At 35.9% G+C, this 16823-nt stretch overlaps 1 protein-coding gene across 5 annotated transcripts in view; it reads right to left on the reverse strand.

The window, feature by feature from the left end:
- The window catches only part of GPATCH8 (G-patch domain containing 8), a 92894-nt gene that overhangs the window by 48172 nt on the left and 27899 nt on the right, over positions 1-16823 (reverse strand). For all 5 annotated transcript variants that reach the window (XM_005693931.3, XM_005693932.3, XM_018065244.1 and 2 more), the window contains one exon: positions 15863-15935. In XM_005693931.3, coding sequence (XP_005693988.2) covers positions 15863-15935 — 73 coding nt within the window. The remainder of the gene's footprint in view (positions 1-15862; positions 15936-16823) is intronic.

Below are 16823 nucleotides of genomic sequence, written 5' to 3' on the forward strand. Positions count from 1 at the left end.
TATCTTAACTCGGGAGAGAATAAGGCCAAATATGAAAATTCACTGATTGCTTATAGCCACAGTTTCTGAGAATGAGCCCTTCCATTAATCAGTCTTGATTTTGAAACACTTTAGGATACTCCAATCTACAAAACTGGCCCAAAGAACTGGACTGTAGAGAAATTATTACTATTATTTTTTAAACAAACACTATTTTAAAACAAACTCCAGGAAAAGAACAACTGGGGAGAAAATATTGAAGAACAACCATAATCTGGTAAATAGCACATTTCAGAAACAGAAGACACACGACTTCTCCACAGAAACAAATTAGAAATGAAGAGGCTTCCAAAGTGATTAAAACAGTTTTTGGATAGTCAGCAGATAAGATAACACTACAATTTACCTTTGCTGCCTGTTCCTTTGCTGAGATTCATCTAACAACAAATGATTATTGAGTTGCTTCTACATACCAAGCACTACTGGAAGGCTTTGGGCATATTTTTGTGACAGTAATTAAAACAAAGTCCTATACCCCATGAATTATCTACAATTAGGCAAAATAATCCTACCAATGTAAACTTCTGGCATGAGGCAGTAGAAAATAACATTTGTGGACCCAATGTATGTATGCTTCAAAAAGCTTTAAAATGTCTAACAACTTTCAAAGAAGTCTAAAACTGTTTTTAAAGACTGACCCTAATAAGGCAGAAGTAAATATAAAAGCCATCAAAAAAGTCACAAATTTTACTTCCAAAAGGCCACTAAATTGATAAAAGCCAAGAATCTGACCTGACATCTTAAATTTATTTCTTACTTTAACCAACTCAAATATATATGTGAAAATCAAGAATAATACAAAATTAGGATGGTGACTCTTCTCTGATTTGTAAAACTACTCAAAATTAGACTCTATAGTAAGCTATGTTATAGTGAAGTCGCTCCGTCGTGTCCGACTCTTTGCGACCCCATGGACTGTAGCCTACCAGGCTCCTCTGTCCATGGGATTTTCCAGGCAATAGTCCTGGAGTGGATTGCCATTTCCTTCTCCAGGGGATCTTCCCAACCCAGGGATCGAACTCGGGTCTCCAGCGTTGTAGACAGACACTTTACCGTCTGAGCCACCAGGGAAGCCATTATGTTAGTGTGTTTAAATATAATTTCATTCATTTAAAAAAACAGTGGTTACATATAACTTTCAGAAATACTTCCTGGGTAAAAAGTGGTATATATTTTTCCAAACCAAAGCTTTACTTCTGCAAATTTCTCCTTAAAATAACAGTAGCATAAAAATGATAGTATTTTCAGCATCATTTAGATATCTTTTTCTTAGTAAACATCAAGTATATTAATTACACCCTATGGCTTTTAAGTTTTGTTTTGTTTTTAAAGAATTCCTACTCAAAATAGAATCCAAACTCTCTAGTGCTACAAAAACTAACTATATTCTTGCCACAGACTGTTTAATGATCTATACAACATCCAGGTTATTTTGATTTTCAGGCACAGGATTTTTTCTTTTCCTAAGGGCACAGAAGTTTAAAAAACTATGACCTAAAAATCCTTCCATCTTCCCAAAGAATCAGAGCTACTTTCTAAGACAAAATAGTTCAATTTTAATCATGTAATCTAATATATTAAGAAAAGGTTAGTTTTGTTTCTCTTGGTTAAGCATACATATATTTATTTCACTGTCAGCTGACAGGGCCTCAAAACAACCCGATGGTGGCTAAGTTGTAAAGAATCTGCCTGCCAATGCAGGAGATGTAGGTTTGATGCCTGAGTCAGGAAGATCCTCTGGAGAAGGAAATGGCAACCCACTCCAGTATTCTTGCCTGGAAAATCCCATGGACAGAGAAACTTGATGGGCTATAGTCCATGGGGTCACAAAAGAGACATGACTTAGTGGCTAAATGTAGATAGTACAGAGTAGCTAGTCTTATGGTATTGTAATATCCAACAATCCAATGTTTTCTTAGAGTTGTATTCACTTACTATTAAGTTATTCCATAACTACACTGAGAATTCCTTAATATTCCAAGATCATTCTTAAACCCAAAATGTTTTCCAGTTCCATTTAAACTGCTCTTCCTTAATCCTACACCTCAAACCCTCCTCAACTCACCTTTATTTTCTTTCGATATTTTTCTAGGTAGTCCCTAACTACCTAGAGGTGGCTACAAAATCTCAGTTCTCTGGTAAGAGGTAACTTCTAAACACTTGTGTCACTCTGGACAACTAGCACGTGAGTCTCTGCAGCCTCTCCAGCAAAATGGAGACATTATCTCTACTTTCAGGACTGGCATGTAGATCAAAACAGACAACAAATAGAAGATGCTTTGTAAACCCTAACATTTCACTATGATGCTGCTAAACACTTGTCTTAAGGCCTCAGAAAATTAAAAAATCAATTTGTTCTTTCATTTCCAAAACTGGCATTTTAAAATACCTTAAAATTAAAAATACTCTAAGAAGCTGTGATAGATTCTAATGTTCTACCAGAAACCTGGTGATAATGAAACAGTTCTATTTACTGAAGGAGAAAATTATCATCTACCCCCAAATCCTTCCCATATTATCATTCCATTAACAAGAGTGACTACTGAGTTTGAAAAGGTTACACAAATATTAAATCTAAGCCAAAAGAATGAAGTATACTTTAGCAAGACTTTCTCCAAATTGAAACAGATCATCTAAGAAATTTATCAGGTACATTTATCAGGTACAAACAATTTTCTTAGGTAAATTAAGCCTAAACAAAACAGAAAAACACTGTCAAAATGCTTACTATTTTACTATTACTGTTACCTGAGAAATACAGTAAAACCTATGTATGTGTACTGAATAGTAAGTTATTAATCCACTGTATGCCAAATTTGTAATAGATGAAGTCTACATGGAACATAGAAGTAAATTGAGAAAAATCTCCCTTATTTCCTCTGGCGTCTCTTCTAAAAAGCCCACAGATCCTAGGTTATCCACAGAAATTTTCTTTTCCAGTTCTAAAGTCTATGATTCCATACAACTTTGAAGGTATTTTTGTCTCCACTTTTCAAATATTGGCTAACCAGTGAAGTTTTATATTTTCAACTGTTTCCACCTGATTGGACTACTCTAATTACAATGACATCATGATGATTATATACTAATTTATATATTAGTATATTTTATATACTAATTTTCTATATTGCTAATTTTAAGTTTCTTAGACATGCCACTCTTGAAGAAGTATGAGAAACCAGTTTCCATGCAAACCAGTTTCATTTTAATCATGCAAACTAATCTAGGGCACAAAGCCCATAAATAATAATGTAGGAAACAGTGTAAATCAGGATAAAGATAAGATTATAAGAAAAATAAATAGCATTATATTAAGTCAGACTAAAAATCACTATAAGAACCAACTGTCTACCCCTACTTGCCACAGTGAAGGTAACATTCTCAGAAGCTTATTTTATTCATATGACCTAAAGCAAATTACTTGGGGAGTTTATTTAAAATGTTATTTCCTGAACCCACTGCAGGCCTGCTGAGTTATATCTTTAACAAGCACCCAAAGTGATTCTGCTGCTCACTAAAGCTTGAGAATCACCAGTCTAATGGTAAAAGTACTAGAGTAGATCATGAGAAACGCTGGACTGGAAGAAGCACAAGCTGGAATCAAGATTGCCGGGAGAAATATCAATAACCTCAGATATGCAGATGACACCACCCTTATGGCAGAAAGTGAAGAGGAACTGAAGAGCCCCTTCATGAAAGTGAAAGTGGAGAGTGAAAAAGTTGGCCTGAAGCTCAACATTCAGAAAACGAAGATCATGGCATCTGGTCCCATCACTTCATGGGAAATAGATGGGGAAACAGTGGAAACAGTGTCAGACTTTATTTTGGGGGGCTCCAAAATCACTGCAGATGGTGACTTCAGCCATGAAATTAAAAGACGCTTACTCCTTGGAAGAAAAGTTATGACCAACCTAGACAGTATATTCAAAAGCAGAGACATTACTTTGCTGACTAAAGTCTGTCTAGTCAAGGCTATGGTTTTTCCTGTGGTCATGTATGGATGTGAGAGTTGGACTGTGAAGACGGCTGAGCACCAAAGAATTGATGCTTTTGAACTGTGGTGTTGGAGAAGACTCTTGAGGGTCCCTTGGACTGCAAGGAGATCCAACCAGTCCATTCTGAAGGAGATCAGCCCTGGGATTTCCTTGGAAGGAATGATGCTAAAGCTGAAACTCCAATACTTTGGCCACCTCATGCGAAGAGTTGACTCATTGGGAAAGACTCTGATGCTGGGAGGGATTGGGGGCAGGAGGAGAAGGGGACGACCCAGGATGAGATGGCTGGATGGCATCACGGACTCGATGGACATGAGTCTGAGTGAACTCCGGGAGTTGGTGATGGACAGGGAGGCCTGGCGTGCTGCGATTCATCGGGTCGCAAAGAGTCGGACACGACTGAGTGACTGAACTGAACTGAACTGAACTGGAGTAGAGGTCAGAAGATTTATGTTACAAACACAGCTACTATCCTCAGCAGTTTGACTATGGATAGACACTTAAGTTTCTCAATCTATTTAAAGTGGCATTATCTCCCACCCTACTATTTGAGAGGAATATGAGATAAGATACAGGTATAAAGCTTATATGCCATCATGTTTAATTCCCCAAACAGTTCTGAAATCTTTTAAAGATTGAGCATACTGAGGAAAGGTACACCACTAACTGATTGCAGAGCTTGAATTTAAACCCAGGTCAAATTTCAAATGAGGTCATAAAGTAGTAACCTATGAATCAAATACAGGCCTTGCATATGTTTGTTTATCTCAGATGACTTTAAACTTTGAGCCAACATTTATCAATTACTAAGTTTCACCAGAATATCTGGATTTCCGGTTTTGTTTTTTAAATTCAGGTCTGGCAACACATCAGACTATATTCCTACACAGTTAACAATGAGCAAGAGCTACCTGAGTGGCAATTATTCCTCTCCAGACATAGCACAACTCACATTACTTCCTACTTACTGTCTCAAGTTCAGTCGGCTTCAACTGTTTATGTTACCACCTGACCCCAACAGGCATCGGAGCCTCCAAGTCCTACTCCTGAGACTGTCCTCTGCTCTTTCCTTCTAAGCTCCAGCTAGATTTTCTCTGTAACTCATTTGGTTACAAAGTTATCTACGTCACAGATTTCAAAAGACTCAGTAAGATAGAAAAGGCTGAATTTAGAACTAATAAACCACATTTATACATGTAAGATAATATTATTTTGTTCCCTTTTCTAAATGTACAATCCATTACTTCAAATTTTGGTAGCCATTTTTAATAAATATTTTCATTTTTAGCTTTTTTATCAAAATATATTTCTCAGAAATCATACTTTTAAACTTTGTGTTCTTATCATGTTTATATCTGGTCCTACTTTTAAATACCAGTGGTTCTTATAGAAGAATTTGATGATTCCATGTGTCAACTAACTAACAAGTATAGTTGGGCAGATGCTAATACAGTTGTTTGCTTCCTTACTCTCACAATGAGATCTTTCACTTATTAAATCCTTCAAGAAATAAGTTAAAATTCCAAGTTATGTTTTTCAATTCTCTATTAAGCCCCCACTGGACCTTTAACTTCACAATTACAGTATTATACTGCACTAGATTTATTTGTTACACTTGTGTCTGTATTAGACATAAGCCTCCGGAGACAAGAGCTACATCTTATTCATTCCTTAACTCTTATGACAGTACAGATCTGGCACATTCTACAGATTCAGTAAGTATATGCAGAATTAAAAAAACATATTGAAAAGCAACAACAGAAAACACATAAATGCCTAGTAATTGTTACCACTTAGGAGTTTATAGTCTAACAAGAGTTAAGTGAGTAAGTAAGTGAAGTCGCTCAGTAGTGTCCGACTCTTTGTGACCCCATGGACTGTAGCCTATCAAGCTTCTCCATCCATGAGATTCTCCAGGCAAGGATACTGGAGTGGGTTACCATTTCCTTCTCCAGGGGATCATTTCCTTCTATAGGGGATCTTCCCGACCCAGGGTTCAAACCCGGGTCTCCCGCATTGGAGGCAGATGCTTTAACCTCTGAGCCACCAGGGAAGATGGTTCAGAGGTTCAGAGGAAGATGGCTCACGAGAGTTAAGAGACACATAAATACAAATTATTCAAGGCAGAATGTTAAAAACACCACAAGAGAAATATAAAGTGTAAGAAAAAATAAAGGAGGAAATTATAGTATGAGACAAGAAATCACAGTATTCTCTTTACCCTTGGAGATCAATTATCTATCACTCCTAAAAATGTGGCCAAGGTTCTTACTACTCAATCTAGCCTCAAGTTTCCAGTTAATTTACATAAATTTATATTTATCATCAAGAACATAAATGACCACTTCATGTGCTCTAAGAAAAAATATCACATTCAAAGCTACCTACATTTTTTTCAACCAGAGTAACTATTGTACATTTCAATTATGCAGTACTTATTTCTCACCACCATCACATTTCTCCAGAAGACAGAAGTAAGCCACCACACAGCAATTAAGTACATTATAGATAGTATACTGATTAAAAGCATAGGTTTTTGGCAACATAATTCTACTACCTATGTGCTGTAAGATTTGGGGCAAAGAATTGCTTAAAATGTCAATCTCCTCATCTGTAAAAAAGGAGTAACTACCCCAGAGAGGACTTAAATTAGACTATACATGTGCAAACACTTTGTAAACACTTAAACGCTAGCTATTATAAAGGATTAACACTAAACCCAGTGAACAAAGGCTTGCTAGCAAGACACGTGCATCAATCAACTGTATATTATACTTCATAGTTGATTTATCATCCTTCATAACTACACTTTCCTTTCCAGTTCCACTGCTATCATTTTATTCTATGCCCTTATCAACTCATACCTAGACAACTTTCTAAATGGTTTTACACCTTCACCTTCAGTCATACTTTGGCGAGATTCAAACTTAACTTCTACCACCAATGTGCTAATTGGTATAATGGAACACTCTGGAACCCTAAACCTACATTTCTTCATTTGTAAAGTGAATTTCTGATTAAATTAGCTTCAATATTTCTATCTGCTAGATAAGTCTATACCTCTCTTCTAATAAAAAACTGCCTTTGGTTTACAAAATAAAGTCCCAAATTGGAGCAGCCTTCTACATTCAGTGTGGTAGTTAGTTAGCAGCACAGATTTTGGGGTCAAAAAAAGCAAGGTTTGAATTTTGATACTGTCATTTACTGATGGTTTATTCTTGAGCAACTTGCTCAACTTCTTTAAGCCTCAGTTTTTCCTCTGCAAAGCTGGAATAACATAGTTTTGCTTTAAGAATTATATGTGTTAAATAGACAGACAATGGGAGAAGCTGCTATATGGGGATAGGGAACTCAACCCAGTGCTCTGTAAACTAGAGGGGTGGGATAAGGTAGGGAGTGAGAGGAGATTCAGGAGGGAGGGGACATACATGGACTTGTGGCTGATTTATGTTGTTGTATGGCAGAAGCCAACATAACATTGTAAAGCAATTATCCTCCAATTAAAAATTTTTTAAAAAATAATTAAATGAGGTTTTAGTTAAGATAATACTAGATTTGTGCCTATCTGAACCAATTTCCCATTACTGCTTTCTAGTTATGGTTTCTCAACTGCTCTTGGACACCCCGAACCCTGCTTCAACCAAATAATTATGGTTTTTTCCATCCTTTTATATGTCAAAGTTCATTTTAAAAATATGTATTTTGATAAGTTCTTCTGCTTTTAAGTGTGACATTCACTGCCGAATGGACATTTTCTGCTCTAGCCAGCCACACCTACTCTTCGCCAACTGTAATCACCTTGTATACATCAGTGTCTCTTTCTTTGGTAATACCTATTCCTCCCTCCTTAAGACTTCATTGCGAGGTCTTCCCTAGTCATTAATTCTTACAGCGTTTACTCTTAAGGTTTCTTCCACTTATCTCCTAAAATAAGAGGCAAACTTATGAGAGTAAGGGTAGTATCTCGTAATGTATCTCTTTACTATGGTCTCTTGAACACAAGTATTTAATAGAAGTGCAACTATTTTAACGTAATTCTTCACCAGTGAGTGCTTCATTTAAAGTAATCTACCTTGAGAATGTCCAAACTGCTTCTATAACTGGTCTACTCTTTTCTTAGTAAAAAAGTATCTGGTCTAAATTAGAAAAATTTGCTACTTCCTTTCTAATTATTTTGCATGGACTTGATATATATTTAATGTCTTCTGATTAAATAACACCTTAACATATATTTAATGTCTGTCTTTAAATGCAATAATCTCTATACTGAGAAACAAGCAGTCTATACAGCATCTGAGTTCACTATTTCCCCTTCTCATCTCCCCCAATCCCTTTTCATTTCTCAGTTCAGTTCAGTCACTCAGTCGTGTCCGACTCTTTGCGACCCCATGAATCACAACACGCCAGGCCTCCCTGTCTGTCCATCACCAACTCCCGGAGTTCATTCAACCTCATGTACATCAAGTCACTGATGCCATCCAGCCATCTCATCCTCTGTCATCCCCTTCTCCTCCTGCCCCCAATCCCTCCCAGCAACAGGGTCTTTTCCAATGAATTAACTCTTCGCATGAGGTGGCCAGAGTATTGGAGTTTTAGCTTCAGCATCAGTCCTTTCAATGAACACCCAGGACTGATCTCCTTTAGGATGGACTGGCTGGATCTCCTTGCAGTCCAAGGGACTCTCAAGAGTCTTCTCCAACAACACAATTCAAAAGCATCAATTCTTTGGTGCTCAGCTTTCTTCACAGCCCAACTCTCACATCCATACATGACCACTGGAAAAACCATAGCCTTGACTAGATAGACCTTTGTTGGCAAAGCAATGTCTCTGCTTTTTAATATGCTCTCTAGGTTGGTCATAACTCTAGCTCTAAAATCTAGACTTTTTAACTATTAGACTGTCAATTCTAATTTTGTTTACTAACTGGATTCAACTCATTTGTTTATATTAACTAAATTTCATTAAGATAGTCAGAGGTTATATATAATCTGTATCTTACTAAATTTGATACCTGAATTACTAAAATTATGCTTACCTTTGGAAATGCATACAGCTCATTTAATTACCAAGGAACAAAGATCATTATAGCTACCAGGCTCCTTCAGCTAGACCAGCAACAAATATAACTAAGCCTTTCTGACAATCCATACTGACATGCAGAATGTTTAGATTCTAGATTTGGCACATAATCCATGAAAACAAATTTCAAAGGGAAACTAAGGAAGAAGGACAACAACTCAGCTTTTTACAAATATCCTATCCAGAACATTTATCTATGTCTTCATAGTATTAAAGAAAACCTATTTTTCCCCAGGCAAAGAATGATTTTTCTTAGAAGTTAGTGTGGTTTTAAAAATCAACATTCTAACTTAACAATGAAGTCCATATTTTAACACTACATATTTCTATTGTATGGAATTCAAATCTAGTTTTTCTTTAGTCATAAAATGTATTAATATAAGCACTGTTGGGGCTTAGCTAATACAGGGTTTACCCAACTATATTTACCATTTGTTTGCTAGCTGAAACTAGAGTGGGAGGAGGGATACATACATAAAATCAAAGAAACACTAAAGAAACCAACTCTACTCTGCTTGGATTCTGTCTACTCTGAGTCTTTTTCAAAACAATTTTCTTTCTACATTTTTTAGTAGTAATAGTATATCATATCAAATTTTAAAAGGATACAGTAAAAAGCAACTCACTTTCCCTTCACAGTCTGCCTTAACAATGATTTTTCTCCGCACAGTCAAGCAAACAAGAAACAGATATATGCACAAACCTCACAGAATGTACCCTTTTAATGTTTCACAGTGAAATGCTTCAGTTCATCTCTCGACATATTTTCCAGCCAACGATTTCACATAATAAAATTTTTATGCTTCAATCTCAAAAACCTAATTCAACATTTTTAACAAAAAGATGTGAGAAACCTAGAGATATAATACATTTCATATACAACTTGTAGGACTTTGGGAAAGCTGCTTAAGTATCAACAAAAGCTATCGACATGTTACAGCAGAGAAAGCAACTGTCAAGAACCATAGTAATTATTTGGTAATCAGGAAGAAATATATACTTTATATCTTAATTTTTTTAAATCAATAAACAAGTTATGTTTTAGAAGCTGGTTAGCTGCTGGGTTGATGTATATTCCATTTAAAATAATGGAAAATGGAAACACACTGTTTTATGTGCCACTAAGAAATTTTAAAAGCTGCCATTATAACTTTAATGCCATTAATAAGGTACATCGAATTTTACCTTTATTAAAATATGAAAAAATGTCTTAGGATCAAGGAAATATGGTAGACTATTTCCAATCTTTTATTACAGTGATATAATGAATAACTTCCAATCATACATTATTTTGTGCATTTCATGAATAAGTTAAAGATAGAAATAGAATTGTTGGATCTAAGGATACAAGCATTTTAATCTTTAAGTAATTCAAATTGTTCTCTATAGTGGTTTTATCTGTTTACAGTCTCACTGGCTATGATTTAAGAACCTATTTTCCCCAAATCTGACCAGGCTAGTCTCTTTCAAAGCCTTTTCCAAGCCAACAAGTAAAAAATGATATCTTATAGTTTAATATGCATTATCTCTAACATGAGAAGAAATGAGAATATTTTCATAGTCAAAAGATCATCTGCAATACTTTTCTGTAAACAGTATTCATAGCATTTCCCCCTTTCTATTTAGGTTACAAGTATTTCACATACCAATAAATACATAAAGAAATCTGTCCTCTGTCTACAATGAGATATTACAGATATTTCCCCCAGTCTGTTTAGTTGTTGTTCTTTTACTTTACTATGATGAAATATAGTCAAATTTATCCCTCTTTTAAGGATTTCTGGGTTTGGAGTTGAACTTTAAAAAGTTCTCCTTATTATAAGATTATCTTTAATAATTATCCTATTGTTCATCTTAACAATTATATTTTTTACATTTAATTATTTTAGTCATCTGTAATACGTTTTGGGGTAAGGTACGACAGTGGAGATCCAACGTCTTTTTTTAGGTTACTATACAGTTGTCCCAACCCCACTGCTTAGTGACTGAGGCTCTTTCAGATGTAACTAAGAGCTCAGAACTGAAACAAACAGAAAAATTAGGGACTTAGGACCCTAAAACATACATAGCATTAAAAGCACAGAACTGGGAGTCAAATATCTAGCACATATTCAGTTCAGTTCAGTTCAGTCGCTCAGTCATGTCTGACTCTTTGCAACCCCACTGACTAACACACCAAGCTTCCCTGTCCATCACCAACTCCTGGAGCTTGCTCAAACCCATGTCCATCAAGTTGGTGATGCCATCCAACTAATAAGAGCACATATTAGTATCTTAGCTACTACTGTTACAAATTCTGGGAAATAGAGAGTAGCAAGATAGAGGCTTCTCTGATTTTTATGATATTTAGGTTTTTGATGAATACCTAAAGTTTAACTCAAATTCAGTTAAAATATCTAAACATACACCATACAATTGAGGTGTTAATAACAATTAGCATTTATATAGTGTTTTACAGTTTATATAAAGTAAGTTCCCTTAATTACTTTACCCTTATAATCACTGCGAGAATATAGGCAGAGATTTTAATCCTCATTTACTGCTGAAACAAATAATTCAACTTGTCCCTTTACTTAAAGTAAGTGGCAGAGCCAAATTCAAACCTAAATCCTAAATTTCTAAATCTGCTCACACTGCTTCATACCCTATACCAAGTGCTTCTAAACAAAAATAAAAGAGAATCCCTACCCTCAAGGAACTTAAAGCAATTTGTCAATTAAGTATTCAATTGATCACATACTAAAAAATATAAACGGTCCCTGGCCTCAAAACCTTCAAAAGTGTACCGTAAGTTTAAAAAGCAAGACTTAGAGGACTGGAAAATAAACCTGAAGAGCAGGAACAATCTTATTTATTTTGCCCATGACTTACATTATTTACAGCTGGTATAACTAGAACACATTATTATCTCATAGCTGAGCTAATGCTGGTTGACCGTTACTGACTGAACCCTGTAAATATGGAATATGAAATATATCATACCTCTTCATTTGTCTTAGGGGACGAACTTTTGTTTGTGACCAAAAAATCAGCCAAATCATCAAACAGCTCTTAGACAATATAACAGAGAAAGTTTAGGAATCACTTCTGAGCTACATCTACTTACCTATTTCACAGCAAAATAAAGATTTTGAGCTACATTCCATTCCATTTCAAAGCTGCCAAAAGGTCATAAAACAATTTCAAGAACCAAATCCAATTCAACAGCCACAAAATACAAGTATCATTTGTTGTCGTTTATTCCAAATTAAACATACCCTCTGCCTCCATTAAGAAAACAACAACAACACAACCGTTCATAATATTTCTCATCAGCAGGTCGTTCTTTATTGTTGTTTCCTTCAGGTATCTTGACAACCTTTTCTATAAGTCTTTTATTTTTTTAATACTAACAATCACTTATCTGCCACACATAAATTTTAACTTTTGAATATTTTAAGAAACACTGTGATGTGTGCTAAATCGCTTCAGTCGTGTCCAACTCTGCAACCCCATGGACTGAAGCCCTCCAGGCTCCTCTGTCCATGGGATTCTCCAGGCAAGAATACCAGTGTGGGTTGCCATTCCCTTCTCTAGGGGATCTTCCCGAAAGGGATCGAACTGGCGTCTCTTATGTCTGACCTGCATTGGCAGACGGGTTCTTTTACCACTAGCCCTACTGCTGCTGCTGCTAAGTCGCTTCAGTCGTGTCCGATTCTATGTGAGCCCATAGACGGCAGCCCACCAAGCTCCCCTGTCCCTGGGATTCTCCAGGCAAAAACACTGGAGTGGGTTGCCATTTCCTTCTCCAATGCATGAAAGTGAAAAGTGAAAGTGAAGACGCTCAGTCGTATTGGACTCTTAGTGACCCCAGGGACTGCAGCCCACCAGGTTCCTCCGTCCATGGGGTTTTCCAGGCATGAATACTGGAGTGGGTTGCCACTGCCTTCTCCAAGCACCACTAGGGAAGCCCTAATAAATATTAGGGGAAAACAAAAGGTAAATAAGGGAAATTCAAGTACAAAATTAAACCCACCCAACAAAGTTGAATTTTCTATCATGCCACAAAGAATTCTGTTTCAGAGTTAGCATGCCCTATTCTCCAACTTATCCAGTGACAAACCTATCCAGTCTTTGCAGCCCCAAAGACTAGCACTCTGTAAAGTCTCACAGGGCTTGCAATAATTTTTAAATGTTAGCAAAATCTCGAAAAGATCAGGCTTAAATTCAGTGGATGACTCCATGTTAAAAAATGTTAGAGCCTAAAATCTAACAAAAGCAACTAAAAGTTGACAATGAACAAGTAAATACAAAGAACTTACAAAGCCATGAATCTAGAAATTATTTGCAGTGCGTCTATGCAGTAGTAAGAAGGCCTTATGATTTTCTGCAGAGCAACAGGGCTTTCTTCAGTGGTTATTTGTAGCAAAGGTTTGGTACAATGAAAAAAATTTGTCATGAATTATCTAAATATGTCATATATGTGGCTATATTCTAGTCAAACTATGTGGGTATTACAGAAAGAGCAATGTAAGAGAAATCAACTCAATGCCTGTACAATGTTGAATGTGACACTAAAAAAATAAAAGAGCCATTTCCAAGACAATTAAAGTCACCCCTTAATGTTGGCAGGAGAATAAGGTCCCATTCTTTTTGAAGGGTAGAGACTGTACTAGCCATTCAAGACACATGGGCTTTGAACAACAATGTGAATTTAGTAAACACTACTGAAATGTACACTTAAAAATGGTTAAGATGGCAATTTTATGTTATGTGGGCTTTGCCACAATTGAAAAAAAAAGGGACGGGCTTCAAATTTCTCTTTTATTTTAAATAAATAATGGATTGATGAGTTATTGAGTGCTTATTACATGCCAATCACCACAGAGATGAATGTGAAATATGGATAAAATCTGATTTCTCTTCTCAAGGAGTTCAAAGTTTAAAGACACCCAAGTTTGAAAGTATTCTTAAAATGAAACAATAATCTTCCATCACCCCAAAATAGTTAAGTACCCATTTACCTAATCTTTTTTTAAATTTTATTTTATTTTTAATTGGAGGATAATTATTCTACAATATTGTGATGGCTTCTGCCATACACCAACATGAATCAGCCATAGGTATATATATGTCCCCCCCTCCTAAACTGCCCTCCTACTTCCCTCCCCATCCCACCTCTTTAGACCATCACAGAGCACCTTTCTTAAACTCGCTTGCTATATATCTCTCTCACTCTTTTTCTCTGCCAGTTTTAGTTGTACTTTGAAGTCTCCGATGCTTACAATGGAAAACTCTGGGATTCAAACAGATTCGCTAGCCACCTATGTAATGTCCCCAAATTCTACTCTCCTCTGTACCTGAACAAAAACAGTAACAATCAACAATGCTCCTGGGAATCTCTGAATAGGAAGAGAGGTTTCAAATAGTAGGGGAAAAGATCAAATAAAATCTTCAGACCTTATTCTGAACTATCACCTCCATTCGACCCAACCCAACATTTAACTGTGCAAACCACTGGGACTAAACCTATTAAGGAGTCACTTCTACTTTAGGCCTGATGACCCTTTCTCTTTTCTGGTCTTTTACAAAATCTATGGTGTATGCCATACAAATTGCTCTCAGTTGTTGAGTATTCTTTATACTGTGTACAATGAGTTCTTGCAAGTTTAGTGGTGATCAAATCTTTCTACCTCCCCCAAAGGATAGGTTAATGCTTAGTAATAAATATTCATTTGAAGTACATTTTTGAGCATTTCTCATGTCACCACTGAATAGAATTTGTGGATGTATACTTTAAAAAGCAAAAGTTTTAAAGACTGAAACATCCTGTTTCATGCCCCCACCTATTGTGCCCCTTAATACAGTCACTTGAACTGATTAGACTGCCCACTCATATTATGGAAATTCATTTCCCAAATTCAAAAAATTAGTCAACAGTAGTGCACCTCTCCCCAAATATCCCTTTATACAATGAGACCCTTCATGGCCAAATGTAGAAGTGCAATGATTTCCATCATTTCTGAGGTACTGTTCATATCTGCAGAGAACAGCAGCCCTTGAATACGAGAGAGCTAATAAGTGAATGGAGTTGGTTGACTGGTTTTCAACTAGTAAGAACTCAGAAGCAGAAATGTTGGCAGTGTTTGTTATCCAAATGATTAGTACAGTTAAAAGAAAAAAAATACATGCAATGTAAACTTTAAACCATACATTTCCCAGAGACTGACCTGAACTTGAGAAATGGCCTCTCAGAGAACCCTAGGAAATCTCTGTTTCAATTTTATGTTTCATATAGGTTAATTATTCTACTATTGCATGGATTCTGATTAGAGACAAAGAACCAGGGCAATCACCAGCTTCAGGAAGAATTCAGGAGGGCAAAAATTAAACTCTGCTGTTGAAATTAATCCTCTTAAAAATACAGCAGCGACAATACATCACTAAGTGATACAAAGAAAGTACATTCTGATACTACGTATTTCATTTACTTCACCCACCCATCACTTCCACCAAAAGAAATTTAAAACAGACTGAGCCATACACAGTATGTTTCCTGGAAGTATTCACGATACAGCAGCTTACTCTTGCAAATTATTAGCTTAATAGTGATTTCAAATACAGTTATAGGAAAAACAGACTACTCTAGGGGATAAAAGGCGGGGGGGAAGCCCAAACACTTTTTAAAGAAAGACAAAAAATATATTCAGGCATAAGATCTGCATCAGAAACATTTTTTCTTTTTTCTTGGTATATTTAAAAAACTTACCCTGAAGAGATTTTCCCAATCCCTGGCCCAGCTTCCACCCATGTTTCTGGAGTAAGCGATGTCCAATATTATCCTGACAGACAGAACAGAGAGACAAACCAAAAATATTCCAATAATATATTCTTCCCTTCCTAGTGGTATATAACAGGTGATGAACAAGAGATAATTCTACATATATGCATGCAAAAAAGGTGCTAATAGGGGAAATGTGCCCAATAAAGGGGGCATTAATGTAAAAAGAAATACTGGCTAGTATTTTATACAGGAAGAACAAAGAGGTAAGGGTCCTTTCTGATGGTGTGTTGGGCAATTTTTATACACAATACTTTTAAAAAGAGAAAAAAGGGAAGGGGAAAGGGGGAAGAATACACTTATGAAGTTTAAAACTAACATTAAAAAGCATAAAGTCAAAGTACTTATACAATCATATCCACCACCTAGACAGCACCACTTTAAGAGCTTTTTTTTTTTTTTTTTTAAGAAAATCTACATTGTGTTTAGTTATTTTGCTTATGTGTCAGGCTTTCATGATACAAAGTAAGTTGTAAGTGTAAGACTGCCCCACCACTAGAAATGAAAACACAATCAGAGCAAAATCCAGGCTAGACTTGATTGGTTTTTTAATACATATATATAAAATATAAATATTTAACTAGCATGCAGCCAATATTAAACTGAAAAAACAGTGAGGTTAGTAAAACGAGAAATTAAATTGATTAAACAGAAAAATAAAATGAGCTCAAGCACAGACTGAGTGATGCATTTCAACATGTAATCTAACAAAAATGCTAAAATGTTAGAATGAAACAGGCCTAGCAATAAGTTAACAGTAAAGAACCATTAGTGCATGTAGGGGAAAAAAACCAATATACATAATGTCTCATCTTCCTAGGAGCACAGTGGAAGAGATCCTTCAATGTAAATCACATGTAAAGACACTAGAAACAACAATTAAATGTCA

The sequence above is a fragment of the Capra hircus genome, chromosome 19 (genome assembly GCF_001704415.2).
Source record: "Capra hircus breed San Clemente chromosome 19, ASM170441v1, whole genome shotgun sequence".
NCBI classification, from domain to species: domain Eukaryota; kingdom Metazoa; phylum Chordata; class Mammalia; order Artiodactyla; family Bovidae; genus Capra; species Capra hircus.